Raw genomic sequence first — 22,386 nt, forward strand, 5'->3', positions numbered from 1 at the left:
GACCCTGAGGCCTCAGCTTCCCCCATTATTAAACAAGGAGGTGGCTAGATAACTTCTGAAGTCCCTTCCAGCTAGGACAGTCTAAGTTTTATGACTGTCCCCAGCTGGGCCCAGACAGTCTGCCTGCTGACCTCCCAGTGCAACCCTCCACTCTGGCCTGGCAGACTTCCCACAGCCTTGCTTTGTTCTTTCCTACCCTCTCGTGCTCAGCCTATCCAACGAGACTTTACTCATTTGCCCCAGAATCCCACAAAAACCTCATCTCTTCTAGGATGTCTAGCTTGATTACATGAGTATTATCTCAAAGCACCACTCCTTTCATACAGACAAGCTCTCTTCTAGCATACCATCAGCTTCCACTGTTTGTACTGGCCTAGAGGAAGAAGGAACGATCTTCTCTCCATTTTGGAGGCAGATCGGCCTTCCTGATAATAAACGGTTCAGACACGAGGCAAAGGCCGTTGATGTGTTCTGAGCATCCTGCTGCTGGTGGCAGGATGACCAGTCAGCCCATGAACATCTCATCAGCTGACCACAGACATGTCATTAGCTCAGTTGAGGTTTGCTGAGCCTTGCCCAGCTAAGTAGAATTCCCTAGCAGATCCAAAGATGCCCAATGAATAATAAACGGGTATTTTCTTAAAAGTCACTAAGTCTTGGGATGATCTGTTATGCAGCAAAAGCTAATGATGCAACTATAAAGCACATGCCCAGAAAGGACCCAAGCAGACGGAGCACACGCTGGGTTTTGTCATTACTGTAGGATCAATGCTCCGTCGTGGCAGCAGCTTTGCCCTATTGCTACAGAGCTCAGAGACTTGAACATGATGGGCTCAGCACAGGGAAATGATTGATCCAGGAGAGCAAGCCCCTTGCAAAGTGGCCAGGCACCTGAGCCAGAGCAGTCCAGCCATCTTCAGGACGTGGCACAACCTGTTTGCAGAGTCCAGGGGCAGACAAGTGCTCTTCTTCAATGCTAATACCAACCCTAGGGGCTGGCGTTCTGTCTCTGTCAACCCAGGGTTGGCATGGAATTTTAAGAGTTAGAACATTTTGAAGGTAGAAGAACATTTCTGGATCACACTCATATAACAAATAGTTGCCAAATGCTGACTATGGGCAGATACTGTTCTAGGCACTGGGAACACGGCAGTGTGCCTTCATGGAGCTTACCTTCCCGTGTTCCCTAGAAAGACCTTGAAAGGGAGGAAGAAGGAATGGGGAGAGTTAACGTCCCTGCAGTGGTTTTAAATGTCTACAGATTCTTTGATACTCCTTTCTCCAAGAGGTGGAACTTAATTCCCCTCCGCTGGAGTATGGGTTGTACTTAGCGACTCACTTCTTGCAAAGAGAGTGTGGCAGGACTAATGGTGTGTGACTTCCAAGGATAGGTCATACGAGATACTGCAAGTTCCAACTGGTTCTCTCTCTTGGACCACCAACTCTGGGGAAGCCAGCTGCCATGTCATGAAGACACTCAAGCAGCCCTAGGGAGAGGTCCACACAGCCAGGAGCTGAGGCCTCCTGCCAACAGGCCTGTGAGTGAGCCATCATAGATGTGGACCCTGCAGCCTCAGTCGAGCCTTCAGAGACAGCAGCCCCTGCTGACATCTTCACTGAAACCTCACGTAGAACCCTGAGCCCAAACTCACGTAGCTAAGCAGCTTCAAATTCCTGACCCATACAAACTATGAGAGTATAATTGTTTGTTGTCTGAAGCTGCTACGTATGGGGGTAATTTGTTACTCTGCAATAGATAATGAATACATTCCTTCTATCCTGCTGCTTTTCCAATTTGAATCCATCTTCCCTCCTTCATAGTCTTCATATATCAAATAATGGGGAAACAAAAGCCAGGATGTAATAAGACAGAGGACTCTGGGGAACTGAGCTCAGAGGAGAAGGCTCTCAGTGAACCTCTGTTGTATTGAAGTGGAAAAAACAAAAGCAGAAGCACCAATCCTGCACTCTCTTTACCTTGAAGCCCAACCCCACGTTACTTTGTGATTCCTCTGGCTTCCCAGTCCCAGGTAGGGACTTTGCCGGGAGGTAGGAATTTGGGGGGTAGGGGTTATAGGAGGTTGGCAGGTCATGCAGACTCACTTGAGCAGGATCTCATACTGGCCGGCATGCCAGGGCTGCACGTTCTTTAGAACCAGGGTGAACACGTCCTCATTCTGTAGCACCTCGAAGTGGCCAGTGTCTCTGGAGAGGGCTTTGCCGTCCCGGAGCCAGTGCACAGTGGGGAAGGGGTCCCCAGCTATGGCACAGGAGATGAGGACACTCTGGCCCAGGCAGGCTGTCACTGAGCGGGGCTTGCTGATGAACCAGGGCTGGATGCCATCCTGAGGCTCTGAAGTTAGCAGAGGATTGAGTTAGAGAGGGAGGCCTTTCAGCAGAGAGCATTCACTCAACTCTCCATGGCAGTGAAGGTCGGAAGACAGAGTGTTACCCAAAGAACAGCTTGTCCAGAAATCACTTTTATTGAACATACAGGTAGAGCACATCCTTCTCATGGCAAATCTGTCTTGGTTACTTCTCACAGGATAATATTAACATGAATTTGTATATCCAAAGCATGGGGAGGTTGTCCAGAAGGTACAGGGGCACTGGGATAGGTGCCAATGATCTGCATGACATGTGTATGATTAAGGGTTGTCACTTGCTTCATGCGTGCTTAGTTTGTCTCTCCCCTTAAATATGGGTTCTCTAAAGGCTAGGACCATCATAGGCCGTAACTCATCTGTCACTGCCAAAGTGTTAGTGTGTTAGGAGATATCTCTCCCAGCACTCTCCGAAGCTTGACACCAGTACCCCAGAGAGGGCAGGAGCTTCAGAAGGTAGGGAAAGGAGGACCCACTCAGCCACAGCCTCAGATGTAGGATGGGGAGCTGCCACTGGGGCTGGGATGGGACCCAGGGAGCGTGGGGTCCGTGGTGGGGACAAAGTAGACTCACATGCTTTTCTCGCCTCCAAATCACCTTCGGAGAGACCATGGCAGCAATGCCTCCTGCCCCTGCCCCTGCCCGCCACTGGTCAGCGGGGCAGCCTCACCTTGCACTGTGAGCATGGCCTGGGTGCGGACCTCTCCTGCGCTGTTCCAGGCTTCACAGGTGTAAGTGCCCGTGTCCTCCGGGAACACTTCCTGGATACAAAGGCTGTGCTGAGCGCCTCTCTGTTCAAAGTGGAAGTCCTCTGACTCCTGGATCTCATTCCCGTTGTGAAGCCAGATGACCTCAGGGGGTGGGTTCCCTGAACGGGGAGGAGAGGCAGGGGAGCTCGTCAGGGAGGTGCTTCCCCGGGCTGTGCAGCAACTCTACTTAATACTATGACGTTGTATTGCATAAGTTTTCCCATCCATAACATATTCTAACCCTATCTATCTCAAAGGTTCACTGGGAGGATTAAATAAATGAATACCTTAGCAGCCCACTAGAAACGCTGATTAGAATAGCATCTGGCACAAAGAAAGTACTCAATGCATGTTCATTGTAATTACTTAACAACGGATTTGGGGAAACCAGGAAGAATCCAGAAGTGAAAAATATTACTTCAGAGATAAAAGAGGAAACCTAGAAGAATGGTTTTTAAAATTAGAATTCAAACTGCTTGATAATGCTGAGCGGTAGCTGGATCAGTGGGTTCCACACTGTTTCCTGCTGTGCACACCTCATACCTTGTGTACATGCCCAGGCAATGCCATGGGGACTTCACAGAAACTCCCTTGTCAGTTTTCACCAAGGGAAAGCTCCCTTAGCACTTCATTTTGCTACCATACAAATGTTGTCCACGGGTGAAGATGGGTACGAGGCTTTCCCGATGGGTACCAGGCTTTCTAAACCCAGCTCATGGTGGAGAGCATTTTCACTTTTACTAGTCTACTTCCCCAGGTAGCTTCTAGCCATTTGTTTGGGCATAAAACAATGGCCACCTGTGAGGGTTTCCTCTGCAGAAAGAGCTGAGCCATTGCACTCTGCTTCCAGGGGAGCAAGTCCCCGGGAACGGCTGCTGAGGGAGGCTGCGTGGTATCAAGCTCTTTCAAGGACAGAGGAGACCACCATCCGTCTCTGATGAGGTAGCCAGCACGTGTCTGGAGGCCAGGTGCAGGGTGCCTCTGATTTCTATCAACTCGAGGAGTATGTGCAGGGGAGGGGACCCGGCCTCTGCCTGCATTGTCCCGGGACAGCCTTCAGCCTTCGGGAGCAGGGAGTTCATCCTAGAATCCCTAAAAGGGTGAGCCCATGGGTTCTCTCCCAACTCATCTTGATCGCTTCTGCAACTCAAAAGGAACTGAAAAACCAGAAAGGACCTCCAGGCTGTCGCGGGACTGATCAGAGGCCAGCATGAGCCTGCGTCAGTAAGTCTGTCCCAGGATATTCCGCAGGCTTCGCTTGCCGGCTTCTAGCAAAAACAGTAAAATCTCTCACTGGGCTGTTCATCCCACACTCGTGTCACCCCACGCATTTGAGAAGGACCCCTGTTCTATCTTCTCACCTTAACATTTGAATAGAGCAACTGAGACTTACCTTCCAAGGGTTAGAAAGTTCTCACATCATCTGGTTTTGGACCTGTGTTCACAATCTTCCAGCTACATTGGCCATACTATGTTCTCAGTTAATCCCTCACCTCTCTAGCATGGCCATCTTCTTCCCTGGACCACTTAACCTCGAATCCAGAAAATCCAGCCCAGAGAAAGCAGAAGAGAGGGACCAAGAGGCTCCACTTCTTTGGGCCCACCGACTCACAGTCCTAGGCTGCCTTTCTGGTAGACAGTGATCTGAGCGGGATGTCGGGAAGCAAAGCCCATGTTGCAACCATGCCCGTTTTCACGTATACCCCGGGGAGAGAGATGCAGGGACAGACCTGACACCTGGACTGTCATGGTGACCTGGCTCCCGTCCATGACTCTGAGATCAGAGAGGCCTTGCAGGAAGAGGGGCGCGACGGGCTTGCTGGAGGCCGTGGGCAGGAGGTACTCACTCTTCTCGTCACTCTTCTTTTCTGCGTGGCAAAAGAATGTGGGGTGAACAGTCACTCATTCATTCCGCAGACACAGACGAAATGAGCACTCAGCACATGAATGTGTTGGGGCTCAGGTTCCCACCAGAAACTGACCGCTGCCAGATAAGGAGCTCGGGAGGCCCTGGAGATGCCTAGGAACAAGGCGTGCCCATTTCCCTGTGTGGTATGACAGTGCTCTTGCCTCACAGCAGGAAAGGATGAGGCCTCTGTAGGGCCATGTCCAACCTAGGCTCTGGCTTCCCAGGAGCGCTTCCAGGGGATGGAGGCTGGGAGTGGGGGAGCCAAAACTTGGAACCTTATGAGACTTTTTTCCCCCTTAAATTGTATTTACTCTTTTGAATAAGTGATACATTCATATAGCATAAAATTCAAAAGGTACAAAGGGTATGTGTACAATCTCCCTTCTACCCCTGTCCTCTAGCCAAACGTCTCTCCCCAGAGGCAACCGATTTTCAGTTCCTTGTTCACCTTGCCAAAGATGGTCCATGTGTATAACACACAATAGCATATAGGTATACTTTTTAATTTTTCTTCTCTTAAAAAGAATCATAGCACACTATACACGATGATTGGCATCTTGCTTCTTGATCTAACAATACAGCTATCCTTCAGTATCTGCAGGGGACTGGTACCAGGACCCCTTGCAGATACCAAAATCTGCAGATGCTCCAGTCCCTTATATAAGATGCATAAAACCTAAAATCCTCCTGTATACTTTAAATCATCTCCAGATTACTTATAATACCTGATACGATGTAAATGCTATGTAAAGAGTGGCCAGTGCGGCAAATTCAAGTTTCCCGTTTTGAAACTTTCTGAAATTTTTTTTCTCGAATATTTTTGATATGCGGTTAGTTGAATCCGCAGATGCAGAGCCCGTGAGGGCTGACTCTATATCTTGATGTTTCTCATAAGACAGAATTGGAGAGCTTCCTCATTGTTTTCCATGACTGCATGGTGCTCCTTTACCATCTCCTGAGATTTTAAGCACCTCAGGAAAGGCAAAGGTGCTACATAATTAGAATGACTAAAATTAAAGACGGATCAACCTAAGTACTGGGGTCTGGCAAGGATGTGGGGCAGCTAGAACTCTCCTACACGGCTGGTGCGAGTGTAAAATAGTACAGAGCCTTTTAAAAGCAGTTTGGCGGGCTTCCCTGGTGGCGCAGTGGTTGAGAGTCCGCCTGCCGATGCAGGGGACACGGGTTCGTGCCCCGGTCCGGGAAGATCCCACATGCCGCGGAGCGGCTGGGCCCGTGAGCCATGGCCGCTGGGCCTGCGCGTCCGGAGCCTGTGCTCCGCAACGGGAGAGGCCACAGCAGTGGGAGGCCCACGTACCGCAAAAACAACAACAACAACAACAACAACAACAAAAAAACAGTTTGGCAGTTTCTTAAAAAGTTAAACATACATTTAGCATGTGAGCCATTCATTCTACTCCTGGGTAGTTACACAAGAGAAATGAAAGCACGTATCCGTACATTTTTGAGTTGCACACAAACATTCATAGCGGTTTTATTCCTAACGGCCCCAAACCGGAAACAACTCAAATATTCCATCAACAAGTGAATGAATAAACAAATTATGATACACCCGTACAATGGAATACTACTCAGCACTAATGAGAGACACTACGACAGGGACAAATCTCACAAAAATTACACTGCACGAAAGAAGCCAGGCGAAGAAAGAGTACCTAATGGATGATTCCATTGACATAAAATTCTAGAAAATGCAAAATATAGTGACAGAAAGGTTGCTTGGGGCAGGCATTCTGGGGAGGGATTGTAAAGGGAAACAAGGAAGCATTTGGGGGTGATGGAGATGTTCATTTTTAAAAATTGTGGTGACGGTTTCATGGGTGAAGCCTTCAAATTAAACACCATAAATATATGCAGTTTGTTGTACAACCAAAACGGGGAGGGGGGGTGGTGGCGGAATCTCTCTCTGGGAGGGGGAAGGAGTGCACGGGCGAGACAAAGACAAAAACTAGAACAGCTCTCTGGGTTCGGGGCTGGCCTACTCACTCCCACTCCATTCGCTGGGGAGATCGGTTAACAAACAGGCTTCCCATTATTCTTAGAATCCTCCCTGCGCCGGGCTCTGACCTGCCTCGTGTGAGCCGCACAGGGGAAGGAGCCGTAAGGTTAGGTTGGGCTGGTGTCTGTTTCCCACACAGGATGGCCCTCGTGCAGGGCAAGCTCCCAGCTGCCCCGTCTCTGATCCTGCCCTTCGTCCTGTGAGCCAGGTGGCTTTGACCTTCAATAACTCTTTGTTAGCCTTCTTATTTTTGTCTTTGGGGGAGGGGGGCAGGGGTAGGGACCAAGAAGGCTATGGTATCTCTAAGTTAAACTCTAAGTTTGGGGGAAGAGGAACTGTGGTATTTTGAGTTCTTTTTAGCACAGGGCCACACATACCAGACCTTCTCCTGGAAGCCTGAAGCCATGAGGACACATTTCCAGGGTGCTTTCCATACCTGGGAAAGGCCTAACTCCAAACTGGCCACTAGATTTTTATCTGCTGGCACTGAAAACAAAATATGGTGCACTGCAGAGCACACCCAGCATGGCTTCTGGGAATGAGGCAAGAGAGAGAGGCTGGGAAGACCAGGTAGGTAGGAGGACAATTTTCCCCAAGGCACGTGCCGTGTGAAGGGTGTGGAGCCAGAGTGCAAGGGAAGACAGGGCCCATGACCAGAGGATGGGCTCTCAGAGCCATCCTGCCCCAGCCCCTGGCATCACTGCCTTTGACAGGGGGCAGCCTGGCAGCCTTGGCCTTGGCAGAAGGCCCCGGGAGTGGGCTCCGGGGGCCCAACATTGGAAATGCAGAGATCTCCTTTCTCTGACTGAGTGGCAGTAGCCAGGGAAGCAGGCTGCCTCAGGAGAGTTGAGGAATTTCCTGTCTTGCACAGACTGAGAAGGCTCGAGGACAAAATGTTTTTGCCTGTCCAGGGCCCTCCCTGTTCCCGCCTCTCCGCTGTCTCAGCCAGAGTCCCCAGCTTCGCAGAGCTCCCTGCAGACGGGCTCTTATTCCTAGGTGCTGTGGAAACATCAAAAACTCCAGCTCCCTTTCCTTCAAGCCAGTGCAGCTCCTCTTCGACCCCTACCGTCTCCTGGGTCTTCCTACTGCCCAGTTTTCTGGCCTGGGGCTTTGGCAAAACCAGGCCACCCTACGGGTGTCGGCCAGTGGGGACTAAATGCCTATCTACAGCTCCCTGTCCTGGGAGGGTGGCCTGGGCACTGACTCCCAGGTGGCAGCTCACTGGTTCTCTGAAAGCCACTGAAATGTAGGATCTGAAGCCGGGTCCTGGTCTTGGGCAAGTCACTGTCTCTCTCGGAAGCTCGACTTCTTCATCTGTATTTAGGGTAATAACAGTATCATCACAGGACCTGGGGGTTTGAAAGAGATAATCTGTGAAAATACTTTGTCCGGCCATCCAACATCAATAGTCGCAGGTGTGAGAGGCTGGCACGAGAGCTGACTCACACCTACCCGCTTGGGCGCAATTAGCTGGTGGGTTTATCAGCGAAAGAAGAACAAACAGAGCCTGGACCCTCACCCCAGGATTACAGACTCATTTTGATGTAACCTAAGGGAAATACTGTTAGGAATACAAATGTGTTACTGAAGTAAATCTAAAGCAATCTGAGAACAAAACTTCACGGCACTCCCTCAGAGAGCGATGAGAGAGAGTGCCTGCATCTGTGGGAACCGCCCCTGGCAGGCATTTAGTTCCAATGTCACCCATCGCCTCTGACCCTTTCTTGCCTCCCCAAAGCCCCACTGTAAGAAGGAGAGAAGAGGGAAGTGACTGGGGGGAAATGTGCAGAATGAACCTATTCTCAGACCTGCCGTTCAGGGTCCCATGGGACCACAGCTACGGTGAATCGGGCTCGTGGGTGGCTGAGGCATCCCCAGCATTCAACCTCCCCAGGATCTTCACAGAGTGAGAAAACCCACCCCCTACAATTACACTCTGCGCTGGGGTTCAGGAGCCAACAAGGATGTCAGTTTTGAGACAAGCAGCTTCCTCTAGGCGACCTGAGAGAAGCATCCCTAACTTGAATCCTGAAACCCCAGTCCTAACTCCACTGCCCCACTTTACTGGTAGTGAGGCCAGGACGTGCTCAGGTGAAGGGAGTTGCCCAAGGTCCCAGAGCCTGTGACAGGCAGACCTAGACCTCACCCCAGGTCTTCTGACTGCAAGGCCAAGGTGTTCTGGAGGTTGTCTCTTCCAAGGGAGCCAGCCACCTCCCGTGATGCCCATGCTGAACTCCCCATGAGGGCAAATGTCCTATGCTGACCCCCATTCTTGATCCTTGACAAGGCAGAAAGCTAACGCAGGGCAGGGAAAGCCGGGGAAAAGGGCAAGGCGTGTGTATGTCATTTAATTCCAAAGCCACACACAACTTCTTCTCGCTCATCTGTGGCTGACGGACCACGTATCAGTTTATGCTCACTCTTGTGTGGACTTAGATAAAACAAGAAGAGACAGATGGAGACAGGTGCTGTGAACTCACAGCCTGAGCTGCGTGATCTGAAGCAAGTTCCCTATCCTAAGCCTCAGTGTTCTCTCCTCTAAACTGATAAGAATACTACAGTTATCATCAGCTACTGACAATCATGCAACAGTGATAAGGTAATGCACACATCATCAGTATAATGCATGACAAATACTGCAGGGTTTTCAGATGATTCAAAGGAATAACACCCATAAAACAGCTACAAGAATATCTGACACATAATAAGTACAGGAATAAATGTTTTGTGCCTTTCTTAACCCAACTGACTGTTTTTGGTTGAGCAAACTCAACCTGACAATAACTACGATGAGAAAAGTCTCCCAAATCTGGACATTCACATGTAATCAGGCAGAGAACTGAAAGGTCTCAGCTTCCATTGAGATAACATTATAATAATTCCTTACAAAGTTCAGCACCTCACCATTCTAAAGGATTCTAAAGGATGTCTGCAGCTCTCAGTTTATCCTCAACACCCCCTGAAGTAGGGAAGACTGTGCCCTCATTTTACAGCAGAAAGAGCTGAGGCTCAAATTGGAGAAGGAACTGTTAAAGCAAATAAAGTTGAATCCGTCCCCTCAAACCATATATAAGTGGATTAAAGATAACATCTCTCCCAAACTTCATGTAGAGAAAGGATCTGTGCACATCTTAATGACTAGCTTCCTATAGTACATTTCTAGTGAAGTAAACCCACCCAGTGATGAAACAGATTCTTCCTCTGCTCCTTCCGAAAAACAACTGCTTCTTTCCTTCAAGCCAGTAATGTAAAAATTCCTTCATGATCACGTTGATCTACGAGTTAGTGCCCTCTATGCTCTTCAGGTGCACTGCTACGATAGCAACTTCCCGAAAGGCATGTTACTCCTCTTTTTTGTTCACTTCTATGACATGCAGATTATTGAAGAAGAAGCTTTCTTGGCTTGGGAAGAAGATAGAACCCAAGAGTTTCCAGGGAAAGGCAAGGCTTTGTTCCAGGTGAATCAGTGGCTAACCTGGCTAGAAACTGCTGATGAAGAAGTATCAGAAGAAGCTGACTATAAAAGAACCAGCCAAAGCCTTAAATTGTGGAAAACAGACTGTGGCTATGATGTAACTGCATTTGACCTAACCACCGTGAAAATTCATTCCGCTGTAAAGTTTTCACAATATTTAAAGCAGAAGCACGTCAGTCAGGATTTCCTTCTGCATAAGGTTTTTTTGTAGTGTAATGTCTTAATCGTAGTCTACCAACACATATTTTAGGAGTATCTTTAATGTTTAGATAGTATATTAAATGCAGCATGCAATATTACATCATAAGTTCTCAAGCAGAGGCAGTCTATTGCAAAGACCTTCTTTGCTGCCAGTTATCATAGGCTGTTTTAAGTTAGAAAACTGAAGAGCAACACTGAATACTGTAGAAATGCACTTTGCTCAGTAATACTTGAGTTGTTGCAATATTTGATTATCCATTTGGTTGTTACAGAAAAATTCTTAACTGTAATTGATGGTTGCTGACGTAAGAGTATATTGCCTGTATTTCTACCTCTAGTAATGGGCTTTATGTGCTAGGTTTTAATATCCTTGAGCCTGGGCAAGTGCACGAGTCTTTTTAAAAGAAACATGGTTTACTTGCACAAAACGGATCAGTTTTGAGAGATCGTAAATGCCCTTGAAGTGGTCTTCGTGGGTATGAAACCAATTGTGAGAATTTGAATTGGTCCCTCTTATTATAGTACTGAAATTAAGTCTACTTAATTTATCAAGTCACGTTCATGCCCTGATTTTATACACTTCCTTCAGAGAAGGAAGCTGGTCTGTCCTAAGAGCTGACATGGCCAACGGAGTCCTGGTCTGGATGCTTCCCTTCCTGTCCTGAGGACAAAGGCCAGTTGCCTAGATTCCACTGGGAGCTTTCTGTCACTGTGCTCATGCCCAGAGTCGCCGATTCTCCTAGAGATGTCTCTTCTAGGGTTGTGCTTTAGCTGTCACCTGGCACAGTCCTGGTTTGAGGTGGGGAAGGCGGGCCAGGGTCTGAGGTGAGAGGCCCCCAGTGGCCATGGAGCCTCAGGGAACCTGAGCCTCCTTCATTTGGGGAAGGCAGGCACTGGCCGTGGCACACCAATAGCAAGGGAGGAGTCCCTGGGACCCTATGACAGACTTGCTACCCAGCTCAAATGGGGCCAGACTAGATAGACCCCAGGGCTTCCCCACACCTGCGCTTCCTCTGCTTTGCTGAGACCAACCCCAGAGGGGCCCTTCTTTCTGGAATAAAGGATGGGCCAAGCCTCCTCGATTTATTGGCCTAGGACTAAAGATCTGAAGTGGACTTATCTGTTGCTCTGGTACTTGGTCAATTGGCCAGTGGCTCTCCACTCACTCGCTGACTTAACTCTGCTGTTAAACTGAGCAGCCAGGTACTGGGGGCTCTGTTCCATTTTGAGAGAAAGGAAAAGGACCTGGCCTGTCCTCCAGTGGGAAAGACAAGAACTAAGATTAAGAATGCTGGGACTTCCCTGGTGGTGCAGTGGTTAAGAACTGTCTGCCAATGCAGGGGACATGGGTTCGAGCCCCGGTCCAGGAAGATCCCACATGCCACGGAGCAACTAAGCCCATGCACCACAACTACGGAGCCTGCGCTCTAGAGCCCACATGCCACAGCTACTGAAGCCCGTGCGCCTAGAGCCCGTGCTCCGCAACAAGAGAAGCCACCGCAAGAAGCCCCCGCACTGCAACGAAGAGTAGCCTCTGCTCGCCGCAACTAGAGAGAGCCCGTGCACAGCAATGAAGACCCAACGCAGCCAAAAATAAATAAACTAAAAAAAAGAAGAATGCTTATAAGCAGTTTATTGACAAGTAAAAATGATGCCACATAGACTAAGCTGTAGCAAGACTTAAGAAAGGGAAAGAGGAGCGAGAGGAGAGAAGAGAGGGCGGGAGAAAGAAGGGACAGGGAAAGGGACTGAGGGAAAAGGAAGGAGAGAGATGTGGGGGGAGCATTGCTTTCTGACCCTACAGACCCTCCGAATTTTCCCTCCTTGGCCGTGTTTGCTCTGTTTTGACTCATCAGAAACTGTTTTTGAAGACAGTTCCTAGTCATGAACTTAAACATAAAATTCTTGCTCTGGGGAAGCAAAAGTATCAAACAAATGATTTCTCAGGGTCCCAGAGCAGCAAAGTAGAAAGCGGATGGGCTGAGGCAGCTGGAGGCCTAGAGCTGCTGCCTATTAGCTAGGTTATTGTGACTTGACCTCTGAGCATCGATTTTCTTCATCTGTAAAGCAGAGTTAATTCAAAAGTGGAAAGTGGAGTTGTTATGGGAATTAAATAAAACCCACCAGTTTTTCTAACTGATTAGATTTTGTCTATCAAAACAATGTTCCTCATTAGAAAAGCTAATTGATAGTGGTCTTGTTTCAACACTTATAGGAACTGGTATTAACCCAATACTAGATTTTGAAAAGCTCTTATTTAGAGGAAGTTCAGTACCCACACAACAGGTGCTATTTGTTACCTTTCTCATGAATTCCCATACAGTAACCGGTATAACCCTGCTCCTCAAACCTGGAGACACGAGTGAGGGCTTTGGCTTCTCTTGGGCTTGAAATTAAGAAGCCCCTACAGCCTTTGTCCCAGTGCTGGTGTGATGGCAGCGTCTCCCTCTGTACTGCAGTCATTCTCCTGTTCTTCCCTTCTGGGTCCTTCAGCTCTACGGGTTTAGCAAGAAAAACAATTCTGAATTTCTCCTCAGAAATTTTCTCTGGAAGTTTTCTCCACCTGTCAACTTGTACCAGCCCACACGCTGCTCTCTAGAGCACCCCCATGGTTATGGACCTGAATTTGCACACACATTGAGCAGTTTGCCTTGAAAATGGCCCTTAGCAGGCTCCCAGCTCACTCAAAACTTGTGTCAGATTAAAACAAAAAATGATAGAATGTTACCTTTCAAGTGTTTAAACAGATGACACATATATGAAACAGAGACAGAATACCCTACCATCTTAAGAGCCCCTGAAACCGTGTACAAGTCCCTGGGTCCTTGCCATGTTGTAACAAAAACAGAAATGAGGTTTTTCCTCTCTTGATAACAAGGAAAATAAAGGGAACAGTGAACAGGTGAGAGAAGAAACATAAACTGACCTGAAAGAATTAATCGATCCTAGTTTTACTTTAACTGTTACTAATCTGTAGTGTCTGTAACTAGATTTGTCCTTCACAAGCTAACCTCTAAGGCGCTCTGACATTATGTGAATTACATCCTGCACCTATCAGGCCCTAATTCCCTGTGAATTACATCCTGCCCCTAACACTCTCTGATCCTGTGTGAATTACATCCTGCACCTGGTGTTTATACTCCCTGAACTCTCTTGTAGCAAATCACCCCTTGTAGCATTCTGCATTTCAGAAAGGTGTGGGCCAGTAACTCAGACACAACAGACTGAGCTGCCGCAGGCAATTACCAGGCTGCCTGACACCAGCTGTGACTGTTCTGAAATAATGCAAGAAGAAAAATGCAAGACCTTCATTATTTTGGTCCTTATCACCTACCCCAGACTGTGAGCTCCACCTATAAGACCTCTTCTGATTCCCGGGGGGTTGGGGGGGGGCACAGTTCTTGAGGTGCTAGCCTACTCTTTGCCTGGCAACAAATAAAGTTTCTCTATTTCTTTTCCTCTGGAACTCTGTCTCCATATTTCCGCTTGGCATTGATGCACAGAGAGCCAAGATTTTTGGCATCACTCCCCAGGGCTTCTCACCTGGGGAGGGACCACTGCCTGTCACAGCTTTTACTAAGTCCTGCTGTCAGAGCCTCAGGCCCGGTCTCTCAGCATCTTCCCTGCTCTGACACCAGCGTCCCTGGATCCACAGGTTGTCATCAAATAAAGGTGGACATGGAAGGGCCCTCCCCTACTTCCTAGCATCCCCCACTCCTCTCAGGTGTGCAGCCACGTGGACCTTTTGAAGATGCATAGTTAGGGGGAGGGAAAATGATTGCATTTATCTCCAATCTGCTGAAGATTTTCCTTAAGCTTTGAACCTGAGCTATTTTGCTTAATCATAAAAATGCAAAATACCATTCCAACAGCAAATCCGATTCACTCCAAACCCTGTTATACTGCGGAAATTAAGTAAATTACCAACAAAAGGCAGTTCTGGAAGCACAATTCTCCCTTCTTCTTTATTTGGTGCTCAAAATCCAGCAAGGTCCAGGGATCATGGTCTAGCTTCCTCCTTTCCCTAAGTTCCAGGCCTGTTGACTCTAGAGGGCTCATCAAGGAAGCTTACCTTCACCCAGCCACTCCCCATCTGCAGAGCATTTATGCACGGTGCAAATCCCTCCCCGGGGACGGATGCGAGCTCTCTTCCAACAAAAGTCTGTCTCTTAACCAAATAAACCTACTTAGAGCATCAGCAAAAGGTCTACTTCAGTGGGCATAAAAAGAGATCCTTCCCCCCATAGCCTTGCTCTCTCTTTTGGCTTTTCTTCTCCCCATTGATTTCTCCAGAACCTAAAAAGCAAATGGGAAGAAGCGGCAAGAAAAAGAATGAAAGGAAACAATGACGTATGACATCCCCCAAAGGATCTCTGACCAGTAATGATAGGGTTGCCAGATGGGAGGCAGGAATCATTGCAACCATAGCCTTCTTACTGCCTTAGAAGTTATAATCAGACTCTAAATGTAAAGGTAAACCATCCAAGCCAGCTGACGTTCCCTCCCGAGGCATGTCTGGGAACCATACTCGCCACCACACTGTCAAAGCACACATCACATTTTGCCATTAGGAACGCAAAGCTGTAATTCTGGATGGCATTCCTGACCAAGAGCTCTGGGCAAATGAATGCTAGAGATGACCTGCGATGGCTGTAGAAGTAGACCACGATGTAGCTCTAATTGTCCAATTAGTAAAATAAGGCTCCAGACCCATGACACGGAAACAAACACATACTCGGAAGTCCTTCTGTGACAAGAAGGGCCCACACGGCGCACAACACCAGTTCCGTTGTATCAACTTGTATAAAATATTGGTTATAAAATAACTTAACATTGATTTGCTGGCCTTCATAGAATTTAGAGGACTTTGGACACATATTGTAGGCGGACTAAAGTTCTTAAAAAACAAACAAAAACGACAAGGTAAAACTGATGTATATCCTTTCCCCTCAATAAGTTTCTCTTTAGCTGACGTAACTATTAAAAATGTTTTCAATCTATGTGGAATCTTAAAAAATGGTACAAATGAACCTATTTACAAAACAGAAACAGAGTCACAGATGTAGAAAACAAACTTATGGTTACCAAGGGGGAAAGGGGGGGAGGAGGGATAAATTGGGAGATTGGGATTGACGTGTACACACTACTATATATAGACTAAATAACTAATAAGGACCTACTGTATAGCACAGGGAACTCTACTTAATACTCTACAATGACCTATATGGGAATAGAATCTAAAAAAGAGTAGATATATGTATATGTATAACTGATTCACTTTGCTATACAGCAGAAGCTAACATAATATTGTAAATCAACTATACAGTACTTGAATAAAAATTAACAAAAAAAGGGTTATCTCAAAATTTTTTTTTAATGTTTTCAGTGTTTTTAAACTCATAGAGGGAAAGATTATACAACGTCCAAAGTGCCTGCCAGTATCCTCCAATTAATGGCAGGAGGCTGTCAGTACTCAAAGCTGCCCCACAGTGAGCTTGTCACTAATCTGAAAACCAGCTGGGCTTCTACGGATGCTTTCACTGCCTAGTGAATGGCTGACTTCCCTGGTGCCTGTTGCTTTCATTAGAGGCTCTTTATCGAAACAAATACTCTAATCAATATGCTTTATTAAGTTTCATTTTTTATTTTAGAAATCAGGTTTTTAAATTTTTTTTTTAACTTACCCACATTTTATGTCCTTAGGTACCTTTAAGAGCCCAGCAGGTCTTCACTTAAATAAACAAACCATTAGGCTGAGACACTGTCTAAATGGGCACTATTAGCAGGTTAATAAATCCAGTCACTTAAGAATTTTAGCCTCGACAAAGATACTCTAGGGGGAGATAAATTAAAATATTCTAGCCTAAGGAAGCCTCCACACCAATGACTCAGTGCAAATACACGGAAATATTCACTCCCCTTCAGATCTTCCTGGCTTCTGCAGGAATTTAGATTAATCATCCTTTAGGCTCCATCTGGGTCAGGAGGGAAGACTTTCACGGCCTGGTTAACTACTAGGGTCATTTTTCCTAGTGTGGGAGGAGGAAAGCAGGAATATTTGTTGGGGGGCTTTTGAGAGCTAGTGTGTGGGTTTGCTGAGCACTCCCATGAACCCTGAGACCCCGGACATGTGAGGAGGTGGAGGGAACACCCCCTGCACTACCGGGCAGACTCACCCACCGCCATTGCTCTTTCATTCATTCACTGAACACATGCCCTGCCTCTCTCTGAACCCAGTCTCTACCACTGGGCCCCCCACTCCCTTTGCTCCAGACTCACTGTCTCTTAAATAGGCTGACTTGATTCCCAACTCAGGGCCTTTGCACTTGCTGTGCCGCCTGCCTGGAGCACTCTTTTTCCAGTTCATGAAGTCTCTGCTCAAAAGTCACCTTCCCCAAGAGGTTTCCTCCAGCACCTAACTAAGAAAGGATCCCTTCCACCCCCCTCTCTATTCTCGTTTTCGTAATAGCACTTGTCGGTATCGGATTAAGCCAGGTGTGGATGATTGCCCATCTCTCCATCAGAATGTAACCGGCAGGAAGACAGAACCTGTCTCTTGTTCATGGCCGCTTCCCCAGAACGATGCCTGGCACCAAGGAGGTGCTCAGTAGAGACCTGCTGATAAGTTAGCACAACCATAAGGGAGGTACAGCTGGTAAGAGAACTCACCCCAGAGGAAGTGACATTTGTGGGAGGGAGTTAGATTTGGGGAGGAAGAGGTTACAGAGGAGAGAAGGCAGAGAAAGCAGGGAAAAGAGGCTGCAGAAATCACATCAGAGCGATTGCCAGAAATTGCTGAGCCAGCAATCTCTGGATGATTGCAAAACCTTGGCGAAAGGTTAAAGAGGTGAGAAAGAGCACCCATGTCTGGCCTTCAACAAAGTATCTGCTGAGCTCTCCTCCAGCAAAAGTTGCCCGGGAACCTGCTCCTCCCTGGAAACCACACCAGGGGAGGGAGAGCCATTGCCGAATGGCGCCCTCTTGTGGCCAGAGCCCCCAGAACGGATGCTCAGGCTATGGCTTTAGCGTGTGGCCCTACACTTCCCTTCTCTGATTCTGATTCTCTCTTCCCTTTACCAAAACCAAACGACCAGACAGACAGACAGAAAAACAACCACCCAGTGTGGCAAAGTTGATTCTTTGGTAAGACCGCTCCTCAGACTTGCATTTTGAAGGGAGTTCATCTGTTTAAAGGTCGGGACTCCGTTGGACAATCATAAAGGCACCCACTTACTGAGCACGTCCCATGTTTGGAGATCATTAGCGTGTTTGTTAATGTAATCCTCACAGTACTTGGGGTGACTCTCAGTGTCCCCATCACACAGAAGAGGAAGGTGAGGCCCGGAGAGGAAACAGCAGCCCAGCGGCAGGGCTAGCAAGCCGTGCTCAGGACTCACACCTGGGCAGGTGCTCCAAAGCCACGCCCCAGCCGTGGTCTGGGGCCACACGGATGGGAGAAAAAGGCCAGGAGGCCTGGGCCGCTGAGGGAGAGGCCAGGACAGTGGTCGGCATAGTAGGGGACTAATGCCTCCACTGCCGTCGTCTCCCTCCCCTTGAGCTGCCCCAGAGACTGCAGCCAAAGAAGCGGCCGATAAAGAAAGAAAAACTCCACGGCTGAGGCTGGTGAGGGACGTGGGCCGCAGCCTCCTGGGGACCCTGGGAGCAGAGCCAGGGCTGTCACGGTGCCAGGCTCGGCCTGCCCCGACCCTGTGCAGGCGGCCCAGCACGGCAGCCTGAGCTCGGCCGCGTCTCAGCCTCCTTCACCATTTATGGTAGCTGAGCCTCTGTTTGGCCTTCACAGGCCAGTCCATCCCCACACTGGGAGGGGGCCCTCGCTCACACAGGGCTGCTCTCAGAGCAGATCCACGTGGCTCTGGCAGAGTTCTTGCCGGGGACCTCTCTGTTTCTGCTTTGAAACATGCTCAGATGGGCAACCACCCAGGACCTGCCCCTCCCACAGACCTGGGGGCAAGGAGGACAGCCCCCAGGCCGAGTGGGAGGGCCTCCTCGGAAGAAGCAGGGCTGGTCTCTGGCTGGCTGGCCAGTGCACACGGGCACTTCACAGGAATCGCAGAGAACTCAGAGAGGCTGGAGAGAGCCTCTGCAGCCAGGCCACAGCCAAGTCAGGGCACCAGTGCCATTCCTCTATCCCTAGGGGCGACAACGGCCAGCCCCGGGGGCGAGGGTCAGCCCCACTCTGGGGCCAGGGGACTTGCACTCTGCAAAAGGGCAGGACGTTTCAGTGGCTTTGGCGATCTGGGTTCAAAAGGCCAGTGTGGCTCACGACCTTGGGGTGCTTAGGCAGTGACATTGATTTCTTGAGACCCTCAGACCCTTCTATGTAAGATAGGAATAGCACTGCCCCCCACCCCTGGGCTGCTGCTGCCCACATACAGGGAGACTCTCCCCAGGAGGCCGAGCCCTGCGGGAACAGAGCGGGGAGGCATGTCTCCTGCTAGGCTGCTGGAAAAGCAGGGCACAGCGCATCTGTTCCAAGCACCCGGGCCCCAGTCACCGGGGGAGCTGGGGGCCCGGGCTCAGCTGGGGCTGGGGAGTCAGGCTTACCTGAACACCTGGGGCCCAAGAAGTCCTTCCCTGGCACTGTCACCATGCCTGCCGATACCACAGCCCAGACAGCTCTGTCCTGAGTCTGTGGCTCTCTAGGGACTTCCTGGGACTAAGCGCTTGGTGTTGAACGATGGGGGACAACCATAATAATCAGATTACTGGACACCAGGCTGGCGAGGTATAAGAGCAAGCCTGGGGCGCTGGGGAGGAGCAAGGGCAGAAGGAAAAGGGGGACAAACGGTGGCCCTCTGGAAGCCTCAATACTGGCACTCGTTACCCGGTGTCTCCCAGTGTCCCCCAGGGCGTGAGGGGTCATTTGTGAGAGCCTAAGTCCTCCAGGGATACTTTGTCTTTCAGTGCGTGCGGTTTTCTGCCTACCAGACTGGAAGCTTCTTGAGCCAAGGGAGTCTTTGCCTCTTTCCCCTGCATCTTCCCTCAGCCTTGGTGGGGTGAGGGGGTGGGGACTGGCCTTGCATGTCCATCTCCCATGGTAGACCCTGGTCACTGTGAGCTCCTGGAGGCCATCGCCTCCACCTGCCTTTAGGTGAGGTGCCCTTTCTCCAAAGCAGATGTGTTGGCAGGAAAGGTGCTTCCAGAGAGGTGCCCAGGGGCTCCTACCATGGACAGTGACCCGGGCGCTGCAGGACACCTGCCCCAAGGTGTTCTCGGCCAGACAGGTGTAGGTGCCCTCGTCCTCTGGGAGGGCATCCTGGATGTGGAGCTCAGCCACGCCAGCCTCGCAGGTGGAGTGAGCATACTGGATGGGCTGCCCTGTGGAGGGAAGCACAGGAAGGCTCAGGCAGGGAGCACCCAGTGGCAGGGTGTGAGCCCTGTCCTCAGCAGGGCAGCTGTTGTCCTGACGGCGATGTTCCCCATACCTGCTCAGCCCCACTGAGGGCTAATGATGTGGCGGGACCACCCCCAGCCAACTGGACGGAGGTCCGAGGAGGGGAAAAAGAGGCAGGTGCTAGCGAGGTAAAGGAGAGGGAGTGATTGTGTGTGTGCAGGAGCAAGGCCGGGGCTGGTAGGACTTGGGGGGCAGATTCTGGAGGCACTTAGAATGCAAGCAGGAAAGGGACAGAGTCCTGTGCATTCTGTTTAAATAAATAGTCCCCAAATCCACATCCTAGACTTCACGGAGTCCTGAGCCTGGAAAGAATCTGACAGGGTCATCTGGCCCATAGCCCAGCCTCAGGCAGAACAGACCTCACCCAGACTGCACATGAGGCTCCCGGCTCCTTTCAGATGTCTCCAGAAGCAATGATTCCACTTCCCATTGCAGATATTTACCAGAAGCAATTCTGCGCCCTCAACCTAACACTGCAATGACATGCATTTTAGGATTCACAGAAAAGATAAATACAGGGAACTAAGAAACGACTCTGCCCCTTTCTTCCAAGAGTCCCTTGCATGGAGGGCCCTTTATTCAGCTCACATAAAGTCCTGCATGGAGACAGAAGTGTGTGGCGTGAAATTCAGTGGTTTCTTTAATGCTATATGTTCCCGGGATTTTATCATTCCAGGATGTGAGCTTCCATTTCCAGGAAAAAAAAAGGAATCTCATTACTGAAGATCCTGGCCTTAGAGCAGGAATGTTTCCATTCACCATATACAAAGCAACTGTCAGTTCCTTCCCTTGTCAGCCCAGGCTCCTGGTTTGCACATCATAAAACTGGGGGTGGGCAGTGGCAGAGGGAGAAAGTGCAGCAAAAGGTCCTCTCCCTGCAATCCAATGTTTTCTTCTGCACATAGCAACACTTCACATCTCCATGACAGGCACCGCCAAGTCAGCCACAGGGCCAGAGGAAAGAGATTCCGCTGGCCCGACTGCACTTCATAGAAGTGGGGCTGGGGGCTGGGAGAGCCAGGGGCCAGGATCCTGCTACTGAGAGGACTGAACACCCGTGTGTGTGTGTGTGTGTGTGTGTGTGTGTGTGTGTGTGTGTGTGCGCGCGCGCGCGCGCGCGCGCGCGCGCGCATGTACCTAAAACCTCTCTTCCTTGGGAATACCAGTACATTCCATGACTGCCATCTAAGTGCCTCTGCTATTGAAACCTGTGCCAACAAGCTGTTTGAGAGCTCTCCTTTTACTGGAGCACAGCTCATTTTGGCTCCACAAGCATGGGGGGAAATGGTGGCTCCAGAAAGGAGTTGTTGGCTCAGGGCACTCAGAATTAGGCAACACAGAACTCCCAGCTCCAAGACTGGTGAGATCAGAGTCGGCGGCCAAGGGTCCCCGACTTGTGCATGATCGCCCTCTAGTGGGAAGAGTGTGAAAATGCCAAGATTCGCCAAGAGTAAGGTGGGGTTGCTTTTCAGTTTGGAGAGGTGTAGACCAGGGGTCAGCAAACTCCTGCTCGTGGGCCAAATCCTACTTGACGCCTGTTTTTGTATAGCCCAAAAGCTAAGGATAGTTTCTCATATTTTAAATGGTGGGAAAAAATCAAAGGAGGAATATTTCATGACGTGTGACAATTGTGTGAAATTCACATGTCCATAAATAAAGTTTTATTGCAGTACAGCTACACCCATTCATTGACATGTTGTCTCTGGCTGCGCTCTGTGCCATGACAGCAGAGTTGAGTAGCTGTGACAGAGACTGCATGGTCTGCAAATTTGGAAATACTTACCAACTGGTCCTTTATTGACAATGTTTCTTGATGTCTGGCCTGGAGTGTGAGCCAGGCGGAAGGGAAACTCTCTTGCTCAGAGCCCTTCCTTTAGTCCTTAACATCCATGCTCTGTTCCAGCTGCAAGGAGGCTGCCTCCTCGCTCAGTCACGGAATCCGATAGGAGCTCTGTCCGTAGAGAGGGGTGGAGACCCCAATTCTCACCTCTCTGCCCAAGAAGACCACACATAGGGAGACCCCAAGGCAACTTCTCTCACTGACTAAAGATCATTTCTAGCAAAGCCTAAGCAAACTATACCAATGAGGCAGGTTCACAGGCAACATGGCAATGGTGCAGAAATGACTGGGGCTATTTGGTGCACAGGTGACGGGCCGCTGCTCCCTTAAGGAGCCTATTCCATCAGCGTGAGAGCTGGCAGAGACCCGAACCTTCTGTTCCAGCCCAACTCC

The 22,386-nt window shown here is 49.4% G+C and overlaps 1 protein-coding gene and 1 pseudogene across 11 annotated transcripts in view; one reads left to right on the top strand and one right to left on the bottom strand.

Moving 5' to 3' along the window:
- Positions 1-22,386, bottom strand: part of MYLK (myosin light chain kinase) — a 176,015-nt gene that overhangs the window by 84,706 nt on the left and 68,923 nt on the right. For 10 of the 11 annotated variants that reach the window (XM_060298163.2, XM_060298160.2, XM_060298161.2 and 7 more), the window contains 4 exons: positions 19,925-20,077; positions 4,864-5,001; positions 3,055-3,252; positions 2,104-2,353 (listed from right to left, as the gene is read on the bottom strand). In XM_060298163.2, coding sequence (XP_060154146.2) covers positions 2,104-2,353; positions 3,055-3,252; positions 4,864-5,001; positions 19,925-20,077 — 739 coding nt within the window. Of the gene's footprint in view, positions 1-2,103; positions 2,354-3,054; positions 3,253-4,863; positions 5,002-19,924; positions 20,078-22,386 lie in introns of those variants that run through there. The other variant, XM_030858528.3, reaches the window with a different exon arrangement.
- LOC132597223 (eukaryotic translation initiation factor 4 gamma 2 pseudogene) lies at positions 7,203-17,228 on the top strand (annotated as a pseudogene).

The sequence above is a fragment of the Globicephala melas genome, chromosome 4 (assembly GCF_963455315.2).
Source record: "Globicephala melas chromosome 4, mGloMel1.2, whole genome shotgun sequence".
NCBI lineage: Eukaryota > Metazoa > Chordata > Mammalia > Artiodactyla > Delphinidae > Globicephala > Globicephala melas.